Source organism: Myotis lucifugus, unplaced genomic scaffold, assembly GCF_000147115.1.
Source record: "Myotis lucifugus unplaced genomic scaffold, Myoluc2.0 scaffold_5, whole genome shotgun sequence".
NCBI classification, from domain to species: Eukaryota; Metazoa; Chordata; class Mammalia; order Chiroptera; family Vespertilionidae; genus Myotis; species Myotis lucifugus.
Genome location: NW_005871053.1, coordinates 19,063,569 through 19,080,191, shown reverse-complemented (window position 1 = coordinate 19,080,191; position 16,623 = coordinate 19,063,569). Strand labels below are relative to the sequence as shown.

Sequence of the window (16,623 nt, the reverse complement as noted above, 5' to 3'; positions counted from 1 at the left end):
TCTTCTCAAAGGGCCTCATTATTTCCCAGAAGCCCCCTGAGCTAGTATCCAGAACTGTCTCACTAAGTGGAGACCCAAGGGGTCAATGACTTACTAGATCTTTAACAGGTCACTGCAGAATACGAAGTGGACCCTTGCTGACAGGCATCTGTTTCCAAAGGCAGGAGAGCTTTCTAGCCAACCTCATTGGAGGTAAGTGGCCCGTATAAGCCTCCACAAGAAGCCGCTGCTAGCTTTGAGTGTAAGTGGGGAAAACACCCTAATACCCTTTGTTCTTTTAAGCCACCATAGATATGGTCTGACTTAAAAGCTCTTGGTTGTTTTATCCAAACACTGCCCATATCAACCCTGGGAGTTAATTGGGTATGATATCAGCTCAACTTCAGTGCCCAATTAAGTCTCCTGGACTCTGGGGAAATAATTCAGCATAGAGATCATGATTCAATGTCCCCAAATTCCATAAAAAAAAAATAAGTGAGGAGAAATCCCTTGTCTTTGCCACCATGTATCACCTTCATCTTTTGATTCAGGAGACCAGGTCTGCCAGAATGAATGAACAGGACTGATTATTGGGGCTGGGTAAAGTCAAGTATGGGTGCTACATTCTGGTAAAGAAGAGATACTCAGGGGACCAACTTTTAGTTCATCAATTAATCAAGAAATATCTGAGTATTTACTATGAGGAAGGCAATGTGTATGTGTGGAGAGGAGGTGTCAGGAGGTCAGACATATCGTTGACATCACAGAGCATGTGACTGAGAGGGAAGACACAGGCTGCATTAATTTACACTCTTCTCTTTGCCGAGACAGATGATATTAATTTGCCACCTACTGTTCCGGTGTTGCCTAGTGACAGATGACTCATCTGCTGGGCCAGAGGGTTGATCATAGATGCGGGCTGTAGTGACATGGTGTGCTCCATTGAGGGAGTTAACACGGCACCCTGGGAAGTTGGAGACAAGAGCCATGTAAGATACATGTTAAGACAAGAGGAAGGGAGTTACAATTCTGTAATCACTTTTTTTCAAAGGAAATGCCTGTTTGTTGAGGAATGTGAAACAAAAATAACCTCCCCTCAAATTTGCAAATGGCATAAATTACCTCCTTAAACTCTTCTAGAGTGTATTTCCTGAGACTTTTTAAGGAGCACTCACTTTATGGAAATCCCTGTATTAACCACCTCTCCCTTTACCTTCACTTAACTGTGAAGCAAAACTAGTCCAGCAGGAGGAGCTGTAACAGAAAATTCAAACTATTTTTGGCCTGCTGGGTTACAAAAGGCTTAATTATTTTTTAAAATACATGGCAGTTGATGGTTTATGTGGCCACAAAATAATATGCTATATTGAATATTATAAATACCATGTTTTTATAGTTCTATATAGAAAGTCATTGGATTCAAGATCAAGATCAAGATCACATTCTTCATTCACTCAGCGTTTCCCAGCACTTTCAACTACAATTTGGGGCCAGGACAGGGAAACTGATTCAAATATAATGAATAAGCCAATTTCAGATTATTTGACTTCATATTTTAAAATTCTGATCATTAAAAGTAAAATATAATTTAAAAAAAACAGAGAGGAGAGGTGGGAAAATCACCAGTCACCCACTCTCTCTCCCCCACATCACTGTGAGCACCGTCAGCTCCCACTGCTGCCCAGATTCTAAACTGGGCATGTTTTTACAGAATTGCAATGAAGGTACATAAACAATTACATATCCTGGGTTTCTGCTTTTCACTTAACATTTCATTATAAATATTTACCTAAACTACTGCATAACTGTCATTATCACAATTTTCAAAGATTACATAATGATACACTGATTGCATAAACCAAAATTTAATTAATTCTATTTTTGAATTTTTACATTTTCTCTAATTTATCCTATATAATATTCTTATGGATTATATAATTCCTCCCACTTTTGCAATCATCCAATGGCCTGAGAATACAATTATTCTAACACTACAAAATTAATGTTAAGGTTTTGCCATCACTATACTGGACATATCCCCTAAATACAGTTATTTATTGATATTAGATGCACAACTGTGGGCTGAGATCGATGTGCAGGCACTTTAATTCTGGCTGCAGGCAGTCCAGATCTGGTGGGAAAGGAAATGAATCCTCAGACAGGAACCTTCTGTACACTACGGTCTCCTTAAAGATGTTCAACTGAGCTATGTGCAGCTTTGGCTCTAAAAGTTGCCAAGAAAATATAGATGTGCCAGAAATAGTTTGTTGTTAATACATTTCATAAAAAAAATTATGAAGCAGGAGGGTCACGGTTCAATTCCTGGTCAGGGCACATGCCCCGGGTTGCAGGCTTGACCCACAGTGTGGGGTGTGCAGGAGGCAGCCGATCAATGATATTCTCTTATCATTGATGTTTCTCTCTCTCTCTTTCTCTCTCTTTCTCTCTGAATTCAATAAAAATATATTTAAATTTTTTTTTTCTTTTTAAAGGTTTAATGTGCATCCTCAGAGTGAGTGTAACATAGAAATGACTCAGAAGCCCAGAATATGCTGAAGGAGTTTCCTGCTCATTTTTCCCATTCATCTGTAGGAACTATTATACCAGGAAGCCCCCAAATGAAAAGTGAGTTCATTTCCAGCATTTTACAATAGGACAGCACAAAGGACCAGGGACATGGACTGCCATGAGCGTTTGTGTATGTGGGGGTGTAAATGTGCATACATGAGTTGGCATGTATGTATGTATGTGGATGCATGTGTGCATATAGAAACATATGTGTGTATGTAGACACAATAGCACAGAGCTTTTCTCCTGTGTTATTAACTGACCAAGTTTTATTTGCTTCTTCAGAGTCATCTCAGCAACTTTCTATTCAGAACTTATCCCTGGACTGCTGTTTCATACACACGATCTTACATTACATAGTGTCCTCTCTAGGTGTTAGGAGAGAAATTCCTGTCTCATCTTAAGGCCAAGAAGACTGTGCTCTTCCCAAACAACTGATCTGTTTTTATCTTATGAGTACTGTGAGCTGTACTGCTTATCAAGATCCCATTTTGTGCCTGGCTGGGGTGGCTCAAGGGTTGAGCATTAACCCATGAACCAGGAGATCATGGCTCAAATCCCGGTCAGGGCACATGTCTGGGTTGCGGGCTTGATCCCCAGTAGGGAGCCTGCAGGAGGCAGCTAATCAATGATTCTCTCTCATCGATGTTTCTATCCCTCTCTCCCTCTCCCTTCTTCTCTCCGAAATCAATAAAAACATATATTTAAAAAAGATTCCTATTTTGCGTTAGTTATTAGAAAGCTTAGGGCCAAAGGTGTGGCCTTCTCATGGCAAGCATGTAGGTCCGAATTGGGCATTCTTAGCCTTTTTTGTGTGTGATTTTGTTCTCCACCTTTATTTTTTCAACGTTAAAAAAGACATTTCTTTCTTTTAAAAATTTTTTTGTTACATTTCTTATTTTATTCATTTTTAGAGAAAGAGGAAAGGAGAAAGAGAGAGAGATAAACATCGATGTGAAAGCAGAACATCAATCTGGCTGGCTCTTGCACGTGACCCAGCCAGGGACTGAACCCACAACTCCAGCATGTGCCCTGACCGGGAATTGAACCTGTGACTTTTCAGTGCATGGGATGACGCCCAATCAACTGAGCCATACTGGCTATGGCTATTTTTTTTCAACTTTTTAAAACCATGTTTTAATTCAACAACCTAGATTTTATGTATTTTTGAAAAACACATTAAAATATACTAATAAAATGAAGGATAACTTACTCCACTAAAAGAAATATATTGTATACATAAATGCAACAAATGATCATGTCACTAAAGAAATCCCATTTATTTACCAAAGAAGGTGTTACTACTTTTGTATTTATAGTTTCTGTGGAGAGGCTAAGAAACTCCAATAAAAATCTCTAGATTAATTTTGACACTGTATACTTGCAATTAAATAGAATGTTAAAAATGAGGGTTTCATCGCAAGTGCTGCTAAAAATTAGCAATTAAAAAAACTCTTACAATTTAAACAATTTAAAAAGTAAAAAACTCAATTTAATGATCTCCTACAGAACTGGTAGGAGGAAGAAAATGGTACCCGTTCTCCAATATGATATATTCTAAGTTCTGACAGACTGCAAATTTAACTTACTGTTAACTACCAACTTGTTTTAAGACAAAGGTGATGAGAGTTTTATAATGAGCTTATACATTCACATATTACATGCTTAAAATTTCCCAGAGAATGGTTTTAACATGTACATGGTTTACTTTCAAAGCACAAAGACTTGATGATGACAACTTACAGGGTGCTGTAGGATATATGGTTGAGGTTGCATCCAAGAAGGACTTTGCACCTGGAAAAGGGAGGATTTTGAAAGAAACATTGATTTCCATTGGAATGCTACCTATTTCTCTAGAACTCTTTTAATCATGTTAAAATCGACAGAAGGAAATTAAGGAAACAATACTATCAATGATTAAAAAGATTATTAAGGCAGTTAGAGTTCTTGGCAAACTGGTCACTCTGAATAGGATGAAATGATTATTTAAAACAAAATTCCTTTACTGAGGTGTGTGAGTATCAGGCACCAAAAAGAAAAAAGGTGATAAGACATGGGCCCCACCCTCAAGAAATTTACTGTCTCAAGCAAGGGAGATAAACAAGTAAAGAACTCCAATCAATAGTGAAAAGTACTATCATCAAAGTATGGAACTAGATGCTTCAGAAATACAGATGAATGAGAATTAATTCCAGCACATCTTATTAGAAACTAACCCATAAAGTATGTGCTTATTTAAAAAGAATAATCAAATTCAATCCCTCTTGGATCCCAGGACATTTGTTAGGTTTTAGAAATCTTGTTTGGTGGTCAACAATTTCTCGCTAGTGTGGAAAATAAAAATCTGAAATTCAGATTTAGAAAATGAAACTTCAGCAACTAGATCTTGACATCGACAGTCACTAGGGCATCCACACAGCAGACCCTCTTGGATTGAGAAATAAGATGTGAGAGTCAGGTTTCATGGCAGAAAAGAAAGCAGTCTGCCGTTCGAGAGAAAAAAAACAAAAAACAAAAACAAAAGCAAAAACAGTCCATTTCTTGATGCCCAGAGCTTTCCTGAGACTATGTAGTTTTTAGAATACGTTTCAGTCTGTCATTCTTAACAAAACCCTCCTGTGTCTTATCCCCTGCTGTTAACTTCAGAGGTTCTATAGAGAGGATACGAGGGGAGAGTCATGGGGGAAGAACGTATTAGGAATTACCTTGATAGCAGAGCCCCGATACTTGTTTTCTCTGGTTTCCTTTGCCACCTAAGGCAGATCAAAGTTAAGTGCTTCTGCCTTGTTAACATTTCAGTTATCTGGACTGCAGCCTTTCCCCGTCGGGGTATTGGTGGTTTCTTGAGGATGCCAATTTCTCAAATCCAATTGTATAAGCATATGGTGGTTTAGTGGAGAAAGGCCCACTCCAACACGGGTACAAGGCCTTCACTGAATAAATCACGGGGAGGCGAGCAGCTCCAAAGAGACCCCAATTTGGGACAGATGCTCCCATTTTTTAAATATGCTTCAGTGGTCTTGATAATCTAATATAGCATTATGGGGTTAGGGAGCTATGACATCTAACCCAATTTTCTTTTTCAAGCAGCCAATCAGCTGCTGTCAATGACTAGTCCTCATTTTTCCCCTAACTATAAAATGGGAATAATAATCTATGTTCTATTATTTTTCTTTTCTTTTTACCATTGATTCTTTACATTGTTTAGGTCATGGAGCCCACTGAAAAACTGACGAAAGATACAGACCTCTTCTCCCCCCGCCCCCTGCCCCCCCTCCCCCAACTAACTGCACACACACAAGCAACATTTTGCAAACAATTTAAGGGAATCACAGAAAGACCACTTAAAGCTCATCTGCTGACCCTACTAGGCCCCTGAATGGATGGGGTTAAGAATCAGTCTTTGAGGTTATGGCACTGAGTGTAAGGCAAATGAAAAAAATTCCACACGTATCTTAGGAAAACACAGAATGCCTAAGGAAAAAAAAAATCAGGCCTTTAAAATGAAATGTTGTTTCTAGTTAGGCCTATCAAATTTATTACAAACACTAGCCTTTCTGATTTCTTAATTCTATGAAACAGTTCTGTGGGCAAAATGTTCAATATTTTTATAGAAAAGAGGTGGTAGGGAGGTGCATTAAGAATTATATCTACAGCAGTACACATTCAAATTAATATGCACAATCTTTCATTCGCCTGAGAATAAGCTTACTTGTGCCTATTTTTAGTAATATCCATAAGTGGCAGAGGGCTCCAAGTTCAGATAGTTAAGAGAAGACTACCTTTTCAATATCGGAATTGTTAATTAGGGAATTGTTAATTAGGGAAAATGCACTAGAGCAGATCTGAGTTTTACACAGGCAAAGAGAACACAGAAATCTTAAATTCAAAATAATTAGAGAGGCATTAAATGAGTGAATATTTTGTCCAGCAGATTGAAACACCAGCATAAGTAACATAACAACCCGGAGAGATAAAAGAAAAAATAAGAGACAATTCAGGGAAAGGAGGAGGAAAGAACCTAAAAGCTGAGGGAGGCTGTGAATGCGATTTTAAAATTTCAGTTTTAGTGCATTTGATCACTACTCTTTGTTATTCAAAGCTACTTTTATGTTTTTAAACAAAACCACCTTTATGATATTGCTTATGCTGACCAATCCATTATTTTTTCAAAAAGTATAATGAATATATTCTCACCAGCCAGCTAATCCTGCACATTAATAATGACGATAATCATTGCTAACATTTATTGATTGCTAATGATATGCCAGGATAATGTGCCAAACTCTATACATAGTCTCCTCTAGTTCTTATGACAAGACTATGAGACAGAAACTATTATTATCCCCATTTTAAAGATGAGGAAACTGAGGCTTACAGAAGCAAAATAAACAGTTATTAGACACTACAACCCCCTAACCCCAGAAATCAGGACTACAACATCTCATTCCATTGTTTTAAAAACAAGAATACACAAGAGTTTAGTTTAGTCATACAGGATCTCAACAGTCAACAAAAGAGAACTATATTCCTACATGTCTGTAATAGAATTCCATTATAATGTTCCTGTCTGGGCCAGTGCGGCAACCCTATTAGAGGCATTCTGCTAAAGAGAAATTGTATGTACACACTGGGTGCTCGAAGAACAGAAGCTAAGCCTGAAATAAAACCAAATCAGTATTATAATAAGGTGCTTAATGAGATCTTGGTTCTAAGTTGGGAATTTATTTAATATATAAGCCTTCTCACAAAAATAATGTAAACAGGGAGTGACCTCCTTTTTTTTTTGCCTAAAATTTCACTGTATTACTCATTTAATGTTACCTAATAGAGACACATCTTTATTTATTAGCATGTTTACTTGCTATTTTGTTAGCTCCTGCTGATGAAGGAACAAAGGCAAGTGTGCACACCTATTCTATATTTCGCCTGAAGGCAATTCTCTTCAAGCTTTAATTTCTGGGACATGTGGTGTCCAACAGCAGGGCTCATTGTGGAGGAAGTACTGGGGTCCATCCCAATTCTAAAATGCTAAGATTTCAAGGACTGACAACTGGAAACCATTTTCGCATTTTACATTCTCTTAGACATAAAAAGTAAATCACTCTGTCAAGTAAAAAGCAGCTTATTCTAAATTGGTATCCAAGCTACGTAACATTTGACTTAAATTGCATTATAAATGTTCAAAATTTTAAGACACAAAAATGTAGCAAGTTCCTGTATTCTTGATGAATCCTAATGGTACAAACCTGGTAGGCAGATACAGGAGATGCAAGATAGGGTGCAATAGAAGTTTGAGTGATCATTCGGTTTGTAGCAATACTGTATGGTGAAGGGTAAAATCTAGAACAAACACAAAAGCCTTTATTAAGTAATCCTTTAAACAGAGTATTTCACGGAACAAACGTCTGATATTTTCCACCTTTACATTTTCCCTCAAGCCATTATGTATTTATCTTAATGACATACCCGTTCTGTATAGCAGCTGTGGTTGGGTCGTAAGTAAGTGTCATTCCAGCCTATGGGAATGAAAAGAAAGAGAAACATCTGCAAAGGCACAATTAAAAAATGCCATTTCTTAGAGTCAGGACAACATAAAACAGTGATGGTTTAATAGCATTTGATAAAAGTAGGAGTTTCTGTTAGACAAACACAGTTATAAACTCAACATGAGAATTAAAGCTCTAGATCTGCACTGTCCCACATAGTAACCAATAGTCACTCACAGTTATTTAAAATTAAATAAAAAATTGAGTCTCTCCAGCAGCCAAGCTACATTTCAAGTGTTCAAATAGCCACACATGGCTAGTGGTTATCATTGGTTATATTCCAGAACATTTCTACTGGATGGCATTTCCCTAGACATCCTTGAACCAGTATGTTACTTAAAACAAAACAAAACAATTCATTGAAAATAAACATGGAGAAAGGAAGGTCCAACATTTTAACTAAGGAATTGAGCTTTCCTTTTTTTAAATAAAGAACATTATTCAAAAGAATTAGGAAAAAAAAATCCCTCAGTGACAAATATACTATTTATTTTAATAATGTTATTTAGAATGGCTTCTGAATAGTTATAAATGTAAACCTCTCTCAGAATCCATGGCATTTGAAGTGCTCTTTTACTTGATGTGTAGTAAACATAGCTGTTTCTACCATCTATCTGTCCATCTGGAGAATCGTCCCTCTCTTAGCACCATTTCCACTGGGAAAGTTTTAATTCGACATCATGCAGATTATGGCACCTATTTCAGGAGTGTGGTGGCCAAGTTCAGATGATGCTTGTGTAACTAGTCACAGACTCTCACAATCATACACCCACACTAAAGTTTCAGGAAAGAACTTACAAGTCTCACCTCTCCTTCTCTATGCCATGGTCTTCCGTTGGGGATGTATTTGTTGGGGTTCTGTCTCTTCTTCTGTCCTCCATCCGCAAACTTACACAATAAAGGTTCTGTCGGAGCTGAATACACAGGGAGAAACATTATGAAATCCAACTTATGTGTGTATACGCATGACAATGTGACTGAATTGCTTCTTTAACAGCAGCAGTGTGAGTGCTGTAAGGGAATTAATAGAACACTTTAAGGCAAAAGTTTGCTCAGACCCTTGTAAGATTATCCACTGGTGAAAAATATATTATTATTTTCAAACCAGAGTGTAATGAGAACGCTTAAACAGCAATGCTGAGGACGCATAAGAATGATTTGATTCACTTCTGCCATTTCTTTAAGTGTAGATACACATTTTAAAAGTTTGGGCCCTCTCCAATTCCACCTCTATAAACCTCCAAATGTAAACATGGTTATGTCATCCTCTCCTCCCCACCTTAAAGGCTCCCATAATTCCTCAGAGAGGCCTTCACTTCCCCAGAAGAAACACGTTCCCCTTCTGACCCCTCACATGTATTTTTATTCATCCTGTTTATAACTGCTGGCGAGTGTGTTGATTTGTTTGGTGTCTATTTCCCCTCAAGAGTGTAAGCTCCACAGGGGCAGTGACATCTGTTCTGTTCATCGCTTTATCCCCAGAACCTAAGGGTCTGGCATGTTATGGGTGCTTATTACATCTTGGTTCAGTCAATGAATTTGTTTGGTTTTGGGATACAGCATTGAAGACAGCTGTTGGGAGAAAGCCAAAGACCCGTGAACACCCTATGTCAAGGTTTTTCTGTGTCTGTAATCATCCCAGTCAGTGTTGCTTTACTCTACGTTCACATCATAAGATGACCCAAAGAACAACTCAAGAACACAGGAGAGGGAGGGAGAGAGAGAGAGAGAGAGAGAGAGAGAGAGAGAGAGAGAGAGAGAGAGAGAGAAAGAGAGAGAGAGAAGGGGCGACGGCAGAGCTGGCCACCGTGACTTTTCTCTGCCTTTCTAGAATGGAAACAGCAGTGTATTCCTGAAAATGGTGTATGTTTCTGTGTGTTTCTCGTTAAGGTAATAAAGGCAATCACACCTTCCTGTCTGGCTCTCACATTCCATCCTTTGTCTACTACAGAACTGTGATTACTACTTTCAAGTTCTGTCTCAAAGTTAAATAACCATGAAGAGAAAAATATTACTTGTGGAAAATTTACTCCTTTCTCCTTTGCCTCTTATTATCCTAATTCATCTCTCATTTTATATCACTATTACCCACCCACTAATGACAGGGTGGAAGCAATAGTGTCTCTCAACACTTCTCTGCCAAAATACAAAACATAACACAGAATCCAACTGTAATTCCTTCTCGGGGGCTGTCCAGGCTGTAGTTTGGCACGGCCTCCTCCTCTCCCCCATGAGGCCCACTCCACAGGATGTGCGGGAATGTGAGCTCACTTCCGAATGACAACTGTGCTGTGGGTTCTAGGAGGTGAAAGCAAAACCATGAGGCATCTGGTGAGAATCCAGGAGCCTTGGCCCTACCTTTCACAAAGGGGTCCTTTGTTTTCCTTCTGACTCCAACCACACCCCAACTCCCCCAGGCTCACCTGAACAAGGAACTTCCATGTAAGGCAAACTGGGTGTGATGGAAGGTGGACTGGGGCCAAATCCTAGACAGTAGATGAGCTACACTCTTTAGTCTTTTCAAAAAAAAAAAGAAAGAAAGAAAAATATTGGCTTTTGGAAATTTCTCCCTTTACCAACAATCACAGAAGGTAAAGTAAATGGTTGCAATGAAGCAAGAGAGCTTTCCCATCACTGATGGTGCTTTTAGTTCTACAACTGGGCCATAGAGGGGCAGAGGGAAACTGCTAGGGCCAAGAGAACACAGACATTCAAAGCAAAGGAGGGGATAAAAAGCAAACCCTGCTGAGATGAGAGTGTCTATGGCCTCAGATGTCTCACCTTTGACTTCTAAGGATAAATCAAGAACGTAAACAAAAGAAGCAAGATCTCACTCTCCCCAGATCTAGAAAGGTCCTCATGGCCCTAAATGTTTTCTCCAGTGACATCTGAGGTTTTAGGATTCCGCTTTCCCATAACCTTGGAGGGCAGAAGAGAGCTAATAAATTCTGTGGTTGTTGGCACTTTGTGCAACTTCATGTTAAGAGGATGCTTTTATCTAGAGGCATTATGAAGACTAGCTCCTGGACTGAAATTTAACTAAAAAAAAAAAAGAAAAAAAAAAGAGTTTGCTTGGCATGGAGAATAATACAAATGAACCATTTTCTTCCATTAGCATCATTTCTTCTAGAGAAAGAAGGGGACCAGTTGGACTCATTTGGAAGTTCACTACAGGCTGCTTAGCAGGTAGGCGTGAATGAAAACAGTTGGTAGCAATCCCTGGTGAGTGCTGAAAAGCCACATTTGTTCAAAGGCCGAGTGTCCCTGAATTTTTTTTTAGTGCCCACTAAATTTAAGGTATAGTGTTAAGAACTAGGGATACAGTGGTAGGTAAAATAGGCTTGCAGTCTAATGGGGATTAGAGTGTACCCAACCTTATGGAAACCCATTTACCACTTATGACACAGAGTGCTGTTTTCAGAGATTTTATTTTTAATAAAAATGCCACCCAGAAGCGATATACTTGATACAGGAACAGCTCCAGTTCTTCTTCTTCTTTTTTTAACTATGTTTTTATTGATTTTAGAGGGAGAGGAAGGGAGAAATAGGATAGAAATATCAGCCGCCTCCTGCACGCCCCCTACTGGGGATTAAGCCCTCAACCCAGGCATGCGTCCTGACCAGGAATTGAACCAGCGACCTCTTGGTGCATGGGACAACCCTCAACCAACTGAGCCATATCTGACGGGTGCTCCAGCTCTTTTACAGCTGTTGATCCAGGTGCTTGGATGACAATATGAGAAACAGCTTAACCCTATAAATCCTTGATGTCTTATTACAAAGATTGTACCAGGTGTTCCAGGAAAGCAACTACGTGGAAATTTCTTTAAGACACTAATGCTATCATTAGGCTGAGCAAGGGTTAGATGATTTCAGTTAGAGTTCTGAAATGAAAAACAGACACACACCCAGGTCTATCATGATCCACTTGTTAAGTGTATGTAAGCCTGTTACAAAATGAGAGATTCTTATTTGTCCTGTGGCTAATTCCAAACCAGGAAATAGTCTTTATTTTGCTTGTTTTTTGGAGCCTAATACACAGGTTCCAGGTATAAGATGGGGAGACACTATGCCATGTCAGTTTGTTCTACAGACCAGTCCTTCAGGTGGCCTCCGATTGCTCTTTATAGAAGGGACATATCCAGGAGGGCTGACATGCAGAAAAGGAAGTGCCATGAATACCAGTGTATGACTGTGACCAATAGGTAAGTTTGGGTATGTTATGTTAAAAAAATTAGTATGAACTGTCAACCCGTAACTTCTTTATGGTCACCTTTCTAGATTAGCAACTCTTTACCTTGATGCCTAAAAAATAATTGCAGAAAGTTCTAACAAATGATTTATGATTTTAGATGTATTCCTGCGTTAAGGTGATATAAAAAAGATAAAAAGTTGCCCCTAGTCAATTTATTTTACCAATTATGCAGATTGTGTACCTTAGATTTTACCCAATCAACAGTATAAACTGCCCTAGACAGCGTTTCCATCAGCATGGAAAACCAGCCCACTCTTCCTTTTTGATAAAGTGAACGACTTTCAAAATCTTCCTTTAAAGATTTCCACCTAAGCAACCATTTTTTATTTATTTTATTTTTTTGGTGAGATCTTTCAGGTCAGATTCTCTTCTTCGTTTCCAAGACAGAAAAGTTACTTGCTTGTTCATCAGAACCAACAGGAACATGTACCTCCAAAAGTTTAACTACTGTCGCATAACCTTCAGCAGGCAATGCCACAGGCAAACACTGACCTGACCTTTTCTGGCCCCTCTCAGGAGCCACCTGGAGTAACTGCATCACTGGGCTCTCCAACGTGCCCTCAGCAGGGCTTTGCAAGCGGGGTGATCTACAAATGTCTGACTGTGTGGCACTCCCATACCTCCCCTAAAGGACGATGAGCCATCTCGGTGATCCCCACGATGACTCACTGCACATCTCCACCAAGATAAGCTTCCTTATCTCTCTTTTGAAGCTCAAACTCTGCAATGATTTATGCTCAAATATCTTCCCTTGATACCCACACTAAAAACCGCTTCTAAATTGCCTGCTATGACTAAGCACCGAGCTTCTGATTTGCCCTCCTGGGAGTCCTCCTCACGTCTCTAAGTGCTCGGAGGACTCAGTCCTCTGTGGTTCTAACAGCTGGAGAAATGGCTACTTCCAAACTCCAGTTTTTCCAGGTATGTAGTATTTTATCCCAATCAGCATTCTATAAAGTATTTTATCCCAATCAGCATTCTATAAAACACAAACAGCCCTCGATAGAAGCTTTTCCATCAGTTGTAGAAGACTAGCCGACTCAGCAAGTGTAATTAGCTTTCTTCCTGATGCTGGTGCCTACTTTCAAAATTCCCCAACTAACAACATGCAAGGAACTATCTGGGACTTTTCTTTTAAAAACTCAACCTAAGGATCTAATAAAAATGACTATTCATTTTCCCGCCCGGTGTGCGCGCGGACGACATCCCTCCAGTTTTAGCCCCTGGTTTCTAACCAAATCCTGCTGCCCCGCTCAACCACGACTCAGAGCTACAGATTCTCTCTACAGATGCCCATCCTTCCACACCTCTCGGTAGGTTTCCACCTGCCCTTTCCTGACTTTATATAGTGCTTCCATCCCCCACTCAGCTTTATCTGGCAGTGAAATGACAATTTAACAACATTAAAGTCAGGTTAAGTAAAAAACAAAAATGTAATCCTTCCCCATCACTCTAACATTTTACTATTCTATGTTGACTACTTTTCTAAGTCTATATTTATTTTTTCATATTTGCAATGTTTAGGTCCTTTTCTTCTACCATTTCCATTGTGGACCTTTCACTACCTTTTTATAGAATAATTAGTAAATGGTTACATAATGTGCTATTTGAAAAGGGACTGCATATAGTTTCTCTGTTATTGTAATGCTGTGTGAACATCTCTGTGTATAATTTATCTCCCCAATCTCAGTGCCAACAGCCACACAGGTGGTCAGATTGTACGGTGGTTGGAATACTAGCTCTGGATTAGTCTCCCTGGGGTTTGCATTGACTAGCTGGTGACTCTGTGTAAGTTATTTAATATTCCTGGTTTCATAATCTGTGAAATGGGGATAGTAACAGTACTTATTTCAAAAGATTGTTGCCATTAACATATAAAGTGGTTTGGCCCTCAATGCACATCAGCTATTATTATTACTGCTACAATAACAGGAGGAGCTCAGATTTTAATAATGGTTCCCCCTCTTGCCTTTGAATTACTAAAATAACTTCTCAGGAGAGGGACTGGGTTCAGAAGTTATACGCTGATGTGTTTTCCATTGAGATTTCATTCTGTGGGATTTAACAAGCTGGCGAGGGTTGCTGCCTTGGCTCCACATAGAACAGAAAGAGTGTTCGAGCTGTAGTCAAGGATGAAGTTACTGGCAAATATTCTTTAGAAAACAGTTTCATAGTAACATCTATATCCTCCACCCAAGATCCTTATGTTTTAATAACATTTTTCTCCATTTCTTATTGTTTCTCCCTCGGACAACCTGATAGCAAAAGGGGGTAAAACTGATTCGAGCCATCTGTTGCAGGCTGGGTGTGATTGATGGTGACAATGAAGCCAGCCCCATCATAAGCCTGGCATAACAATCAATCAAACATTTCCAGCTAAAACACTGGCACCTTTCCCGCTGTGGTCCCTTGTCACTTTTTAAAAATTGGATTTTCCTTCCTTGGAATTTTAGATCTGCAAGAGGGCGCTCAGCCCATGGCCACCCAGCAAGCTGGCTTTTGTGGCAGTGACTGCTCGTAAGAGTGCAGCTTGGAGAGCACATCTCACCAGTGCGTGCATTTACACTCTGCTCTCCTGTGCACACGGGGTGAGGGACATGTGAGCACACCCCAGTCTCAAAGGTACGATCACATTGTCCTCAAAGTACTAGGAGATCGCACATGTCTTTGTCCTACAACTGCCAAAACTTTGTGTGTGTTTTTTACAGAATAAAACAATGCTTAAGACAAACATTCAGAGAACAAAACGGGCAATAAAAACCCTTGAAGGATGTCCAGTCTTTTTACTAGAGTCGTAATTTTTCTTCCAAACATTACCTTTTCTGCTTCCTGGCTTAGGACAATGCCCTACTACTATCACCTATACATACAGTTATGAAATGTGGTCAGAGCAGTTTCTAAGCCCTGCTGGGCACACACCCAATCAGAAAAGTCAGGGTAACATAGAAAACAGACGTAAAACAATCTTTGGATGGAGTGGGCCAGCAGTCACACACGTAATTCCCTAGAGTTCCTCCATGATGCAGACAAAGCTTGGGCAACGTGGCGGAATGATCCAGCACAATACTGAGAATCTAGCCAGCACTCCCATACCCAGTGACTGCACACACTTTATTTTTAACTCTCTGCCCTTAGCACACAGGAACCTATTCAGACTCCATTAATGTCATGGAAAGGTCCAGAAAGAGAGATGGTGGTCACACTGCCTCCTGCAGCACTGAACTCGTGTGTGGCCTTTGTTCTTATGAACATGTGTCCCCCCCAGAGGCAAAAATAGTAGGTACAGGGCAGGCAGCTCGAGGAGAGCTCAGCCAACAGGCATGCGCATCAGCTTCTCAGAGACTGTACTTTCTGCTAGGAAGGTACTGGATTAGGAGTCTTTAGACACCTCCCTGAATCACGGCCACGAGTGACTGTTTTTGCCTTGGGGATGTCTCCTAATTTGGACATCAGTTCTATCCAACTAAAACTTCCACCCATTGTTTCTTTTTGTGAATCCTCAGCCGAGGATATTTTTCCATTAATTTTTAGAGAGAGTAGAAGGGAGGCAGGAGGGGGAGAAACATCGATGTGAAAGAGACACATCCACTGCTTGCCTCCCACTCGTGCCCTGACAGGTGCCGAGGATTGAACCTGCAACCCAGGTACCTGCCCTTGACTGGGAATTGAACCAATGGCCCTTTGGTCTGAGGGCTGACACTCATAACCACTGACAAAACCGGCCAGGGCCCCACCCCTCGTTTCTGACGCTCACGTTGTGGGAAACCGCCACACCATGTTAAAGGTCCATAACGATAGAATATTTATCAAGTAAGTATTAAGTAGTTATTTCAAACCTCTACGGAATTTACCTAGATTTTCCCACAAAGAAGTCGTTAGTTCTTTCCCCTGGCTGGGGACCTTCTCAGCAGATCTGACTTCCTGGAAACCAGCTGCACTCAATACCACAGTAAATCCAAATACAGTGGGGCCTTGACTTAGGAGTGTCCCTACTAACGAGTTTTTTGAGATACCAGCTGTCTCTCAGTGGATTTTTTGCATTGAGTTGAGAGAGTAATTTGAGTTAACGAGCTCCTTAACGAGCTCGGTCTAGGAACGAATTCAACTCGTAAGTCAAGGCCACACTGTAAAGCAGTGGTTCTCAACCTTGGCTGCACATTAGAATCACCTGGGAATCTTTTTAAAATCCTGATTTCTGGGCCTCATGGAGGATTATTTCTATTGAAAATAATGTGGAGGATGAGGGCCCAGCAATCAGGATTTAAAAGATTC

At 39.9% G+C, this 16,623-nt stretch overlaps 1 protein-coding gene across 5 annotated transcripts in view; it reads right to left on the bottom strand.

Annotated features, from left to right (window-relative positions):
* The window catches only part of RBMS1 (RNA binding motif single stranded interacting protein 1), a 92,941-nt gene that overhangs the window by 5,216 nt on the left and 71,102 nt on the right, over positions 1-16,623 (bottom strand). The window contains exons 6-11 of one of the 5 annotated variants that reach the window (XM_023745596.1): positions 8,895-9,010; positions 8,017-8,066; positions 7,797-7,890; positions 5,253-5,300; positions 4,291-4,341; positions 833-943 (exon numbers count right to left, since the gene is read on the bottom strand). In XM_023745596.1, the coding sequence (XP_023601364.1) occupies positions 833-943; positions 4,291-4,341; positions 5,253-5,300; positions 7,797-7,890; positions 8,017-8,066; positions 8,895-9,010 (470 nt within the window). The remainder of the gene's footprint in view (positions 1-832; positions 944-4,290; positions 4,342-5,252; positions 5,301-7,796; positions 7,891-8,016; positions 8,067-8,894; positions 9,011-16,623) is intronic. The other 4 variants (XM_023745602.1, XM_023745606.1, XM_023745608.1 and 1 more) reach the window with 4 other exon arrangements.